General features: G+C 37.0%; 1 protein-coding gene across 1 annotated transcript; it reads left to right on the top strand.

Annotated features, from left to right (window-relative positions):
• The first annotated feature begins 542 nt into the window (after positions 1–542).
• On the top strand, positions 543–5,096 carry LOC147634625 (guard cell S-type anion channel SLAC1-like). Its single transcript, XM_086803759.1, has 5 exons — positions 543–683; positions 773–846; positions 1,026–1,796; positions 4,477–4,508; positions 4,634–5,096. The coding sequence occupies exons 1-5, from the start codon at positions 551–553 to the stop codon at positions 4,887–4,889; spliced, it is 1,266 nt and encodes a 421-aa protein (XP_086659885.1). The 5' UTR covers positions 543–550; the 3' UTR covers positions 4,890–5,096.
• The last annotated feature ends 852 nt before the right edge of the window (positions 5,097–5,948 follow it).

Genomic DNA, 5,948 nt, shown 5'->3' with positions numbered 1-5,948 from the left:
CCATTGGTTGCTCCACTGAATTGTGGTCAGTGCTTAGAACAGAAATTCTTTGGTTCTTCTGGATAGAGAGGTTAGCGGCAACTTTCAACGGCAACACACGGAATACTGGCACTTTGCAAGAGAACCTAGTGAAGGCTGGAGAAAGATTCTACCAAAGGAAGCTTAGTGCCATTAACTCTAAGATTTCAAGGGTGCAGGAGAAGATAGATAGGAAGCCTAGGAAAGAAAGACATAGGTTAGTCCTCTGTCACCTTTATGAGAAGAAGGACCATCTTGAAAAAGTGGATTTCAGCTATGTGTTGAAACTCCATTACTTGTAATTCGTCTCGTCTTTTTTTTTAATATAAAGATGCCTTTTATTGAAAAAAAGAAAAAGAGAGAGAATGTGACCTCTTGTGGCCCAGGTTGATTGTCTTGCTCTCTTTTTAGGCGTCATTAACAAAAGCTTGTGATCTTGGTTGACCTCGTGCTTCAGGCAGCATGGTGTTGAGGCCATTAAAAAGGGGCAGGGAGTCGCCACACTTGGTAGAGTAAGACTCGATGGTTCCTTATGTCCACCTTGAGCACTCTCTGGAGATCCCGCTCGGCTGAGATAGCCCGCGCAAGGCAGCAACATGACAGTCTCTCTCTCTTCCGCACTCGTTCGGAAAGCATCGCCAACATCGTCAACGGCGTTGCCAAAGGTAATTAACGCTTCCTTTTACGCGTGTTGTTTTGCCGATGATGCCTTGCTTAACCTGATGTTTTTTCCTGCATGCTGTTGGCGGCGCAGACGATGATCCATGCAGCAAGAGCCGCTCCGATGCTCTCAAGGGTCCACAGCTTGAGCTCCCTAACGTAGTCTGTGTACGTTTGCTCAATCATCACATATATGCTCAAGTCTGTTAATCACCATTAGAGCTAGGCTTTGCAGTGCGTTAACAAGGTTTCATCAGCTGCATCCACCATAGCTTTTTTGCAGTTTAATGCTTCATTAACGCAACAATTAGCTTCCCTAATCGTGCATTTTTCGACGTTCCTTGCAGCATGATTCGGACGCTTTGCTCCCCCTCGATCAAACGTGGGCCTTCTTGCTCCGATTTCCTATCAATACCTTTGGCATATGCTTGGGCCTTAGCAGCCAAGCCATCTTATGGAAGCTCCTTCACACCACTCCTTCAATGCAATTTCTTCACATTCCAAACTTCATAACAATCACTCTATGGATCTTAGCCCTCACAAGCCTCCTCCTTGTTTCCTCCACATACATTCTTAAGTGTGCATTTTATTTTGAGGCTGTAAAGAGAGAATATTATCACCCCATGAGAGTCAACTTCTTCTTTGCACCATGGATATCGAGCCTCTTTTTGATCATAGGAATTCCACCCTCCATTGCCACAACCATCCACCCTTCTCTATTTTGGGCTTTCATGGCACCGATTACAATGCTAGAGCTAAAAATTTATGGCCAATGGCTATCAAGAGGGGAGAGAAGGCTCTCTAAGGTGGCCAACCCTTCACTACATTTGTCAATTGTGGGCAATTTTGTGGGGGCTATAGTGGGAGCATTAGCAGGCATGAAGGAGGTTGCCACCTTCTTTTGGTCTGTGGGGGTGGCCCATTACTTGGTGTTGTTTGTGACATTATATCAAAGGCTACCTACAAATGATTCCTTACCAAGGGAGCTCCACCCTATCTTCTTCCAGTTCATTACTGCCCCTAGTACAGCAAGTGTTGGATGGTCTACAATACATGGTTCCTTTAACAACATGTCGAAGGTTTCCTATTTTGTAGCTCTCTTCCTCTTCACATCTCTAGTAAGTTTTTTTCCCCCCCACTTTGGAAGTTATTTTTAGTAATGAAGGTGGTCCAAGGCAAAACCCCCATAGTCCAAGAATTTTCATTCTATGATGTTTAAAAGCATGCAATTGATTATTGGGCATGCATGAAGGAGGTTTTCACATTCTTTTGGTCCATGGGTGTTTCCCATTACTTATTACTATTTGCAACATTGTAATCAAAAGGCTACACCTACGTGTGTATCCTTACCAAGGGAGCTCACACACATGAAACATTGTATCAAAAGGCTACCTACAAATGAGCTATCTTCTTCCTCTTCATTGCCATCCCTAACATAGCAAGCACTGTATCAAAAGGCTACCTACAAATGATTCCTTACCAAGGGAGCTCCACACTATCTTCTCTCTCTTCATTATATCACCCTTTTCATAGAACGCGTTCTATCAAAAAGCTACCTACAAATGAGTCTTACCAAGAGAGCTCCACCCTATCGTCTTCCTCTTCATTGCCACCCCTACCATAGCAGGAATTTCATGGTCTCATCAATCATGGATCCTTTGAAAATATATCAAGGGTTTGCTCTTTTTTATCTCTCTTCCTTCTTATATCTATAGTAAGTTGTTTTTAATATGGAAGTTATGCTTAACTATAGTCCAAGGAGAGTCATTTTGTGTTATTATAAAGCATGTAATCGAATATTGGGTGGGGTAACTATTTTCCATTTCTCGGCCAAGCATGGTGATCTTGGCTCTATCTCCATCAAATATCTTACTTGAGGGGTGTTATGTTGCATTAGAGCCTTTAATTGTTATCTCTTTCATAAGATACCCTAGGATGCATTAGAGCCTTTAATTGTTATCTCTTTCATGAGGGGTGTTATGATGCATTAGAGCCTTTAATTGTTATGATGCATTAGAGCCCTTAATTATTATCTCTTTCATAAGGGCCTGGCTCAATTCAAACCATAGTTGTGTTGAATATGGGAAAATACGTGCTCATAAATAAAAACTTTCCTTGTTCTTGAAAGGACCTAGAATTATCATCTTCTTTGAGGGGTCAAACACCTTCTAGTAACATCACTATATTTGAGAGGTTTCAATGGCATCACATTTTTTTATGGTCTGCACAAATTTGGTTTCTTTAGAAGTTTTTATTAATCTATGCATTTGAAAAATTTAAGATTTTAAATTTCATATCTCAAAGTAAAACATGTGACTAGTCCATGCTTGCTACCCTTCAAAGTATGGGCCCTATATCTTTTTGCCTAAAGGAATCATGTCTTCTTGATTTATCTCTAACCTTGTGTGCTTACAATTTCCTACCTTATCAGTATGTTGGTATGAAATTGGCAAGACCCTTTGCATTTACACGTCATGCTAGCTTATGTAAGAGATTGGGCCTCTATATTTCAAGAGGGTCAATGATTGGAGAAAAATCCCATCACACTATGGGTAAAAGGATCTTCTTAAAGTCATTCGGACATTCTTTTCCTAACATGTATTTTATGTGAAGGTGGGATTTATCTTTCATAAAGATGGAGATTAATGTATGACTAGATTTTAACATTGTTGTAAGAAATGCTTAGTGTCTTTGATGTTCTTCATGACTTTGAAAACTTTTTAATATTCTAAACAATGTTAACAAAAGGGATGATTGTAAGTATACAACTACCACATTTTCTTCATCACTTCTTGAAACTTGATTTTTAATGCCTATAATATTCTTAAAAAAATTAAACATTTGAAGTAGAGAAGTATTATTCATAGACAATAGTATTATGCTCTACTTAAAAAATTAAGTGTACTTTATGAAGGCTTTTAATTCTATCACACTCAAAGGTTGTTTATTTTGTATAGTTTGAACTTTGAAGTTTGTAACTAGCTAATTAACTTGACTTAAATGTTTTCCATCTTCTTTTTAACTAACTAATTAACTTGACGTAAATTTTCTCCATCTTTTTTAGAAATAAATGGTAGTCTTTTTCATTACCATGATGATATAAATTTATTCTTTGCTATATACTTTCACTAATGAAAACATGAAAACAATTTAAACTTTTCCAAATAAGTTTAAATTTAAATTTACTTTTTATTATATGTCTTCACCAATGAAAACATGAAAACAATTTAAAATTTTCCAAACAATTTCAAAAAATGTATAATATCTTTTTGGGCTATAGATAATATTTACTTACAATATATTTAATAAGGCCACATAAACTCCATCTAAAATTTATGTATACCTAATCAATCTAGTATCCATATCCTTTTAAAAATGTTTTTTTCCTAACCATTTAAGCATAGATAATGTGCATAAAGCTACAAAACAAAAGGTGCCTAAGAATTAAGATAATTATTTTTCTCTAAGTAACATGTAAGATACTTATCTACATGCCTTGTTAAAATAAAATCTTCACAAAATTACCAACGATACTAAAATAAGAAGGGGTAAATTTTGAATTTTTTTAAATGATGTTTTAGTATGAGCATTAAATGAAAGTCTAAGACACAAATAAATCCAAGGGGAACATGGAAAATAAGGTTGCATATAACACAATAGATTAAAAGGAAGTGTGGTTTAGAGGGATATTCAAATGTTATAAATTATTGGTTTATATTTTTGAAAGTGATTGAATTTTTAACATATATAATTCAAGTCACTCCAACAAGACACTCACCGTTGTTTTAGCTTGTGCAGATCGTCCGAGTAAAATTTTTTTGTGGACTTAGGTAACATCAAACTTAATAATCTTGAAGTCACATTATTAACACAATAATCTTATTTGAAAGCTTCTATAAAGAGACATCATGTGTTACGTGCAATTAATAAATGACATTTTCCATGGCATATGTAGATTCAACATTGCATGGTGGGCTTACACTTTCCCAACTACTGCAATGTCAATTGCCACAGTGAATTATGCAGAGGAGGTAACCAATGGATTCACCAAAGGGCTAGTTATTATGCTATCCTTCACCTCCAGTATGGGAGTTCTCACACTACTCATCCTTACCATTTTACATGGTTTTTGGTGGAAATCTCTCTTTCCTAATGACACGGACATAATTCTTAATTACGAGAAGCTCACGAGACAACCTAAAACAATATGATCAAACTCAATGGATCAAGTGCCTTGATAAGCAACTTGATGGGAGCTAAGATATTTTTAGATTACGTGCTCATCATTACTAAAAGACATGGAAAATAGAGTTGCATATTGCATCAAAGTGAGTTATTAGTTCCACACTTTGCTACCCAAGGACATTAGCTTTATATTTTAAAGTAAATTAGTGTGGGTTTTAATGTATTAAGGTGGATTTAATGTATTAAGGTGGATTTAATAGCAATATCTTAAACATTCCTTTTGGATTCCTTTGTTTAGCATATTTTAAAACATTTAAAAGACTATTTATTTAGTTTTAATAAATAGAGTAAAGTTCATTTAAACTAAATCCCACTAATTTACTCCTTAAAGGCTCTAGCTAAAATACACCCCTTAGTCTCTATGAGTGTGCATGTGCATGTGTGTGTGTGTGTGTGTGTGTGTGTGTGTGTGTGTGTGTTTGTTGAAGGGGGATGGGGATGGGGCATGTTGGAGTGGAGATAAAGGTACCAACATACAAATGCATCAAGCAAGGAGAGATAGAGAGAAGCCCAACACTCAAAGTAGTAACATTTGTGCGTGCGTGTGTGTGTGTGTGTGTGTGTATGTGTGTGTGTGTTTATTGGAGGGGGTGGGGCATGTTGACGTGGAGATAAAGGTAAAAGAACACACATAAATGGAACAAGCAAGGAGAGAGAGAGAGAGAAGCACAACACTCAATGTAGATTGATGAGAATGAGTGAAGTACAAGTGAAGTGTAAGCGACATGATAAGGTTACTTACACAAAGGTAGTGACACACACACACACATACACACACTCACACACACATGCAACAAGCAAGTAGAGATAGACAAGCACAGCACTCAAAGTAGATTAATGAGAATGAGTGAAGTACAAGTGAAGAGACATAGTAAGGTCACTTACAACACTCATAAGAGAATGAGTGAAGTACAAGTGAAGTGACATGGTAAGGTCACTTACACACACTCATAAGGATGTGTGAGACTGACATGATAAGGTCACTTTCTGGAGAGACGGAAAACTCTCTCACTTGTAGTAAGAGC

Source organism: Cibotium barometz, chromosome 10 (genome assembly GCF_041138505.1).
Source record: "Cibotium barometz isolate CiBa-2024 chromosome 10, ASM4113850v1, whole genome shotgun sequence".
NCBI lineage: Eukaryota > Viridiplantae > Streptophyta > Polypodiopsida > Cyatheales > Cibotiaceae > Cibotium > Cibotium barometz.
Note: the sequence above shows the minus strand (reverse complement) of the source record. Positions and strands in the feature narration are given on the sequence as shown.

Excerpts from the sequence above, each read along its gene's own strand:
- LOC147634625 (XM_086803759.1), top strand. The coding sequence starts at position 551 with ATGTCCACCTTGAGCACTCTCTGGAGATCCCGCTCGGCTGAGATAGCC. Across the intron at positions 684-772 it reads CGTCAACGGCGTTGCCAAAG|ACGATGATCCATGCAGCAAG; the intron begins GTAATTAACGCT and ends TTGGCGGCGCAG. Across the intron at positions 1,797-4,476 it reads TCTTCCTCTTCACATCTCTA|ATCGTCCGAGTAAAATTTTT; the intron begins GTAAGTTTTTTT and ends TAGCTTGTGCAG.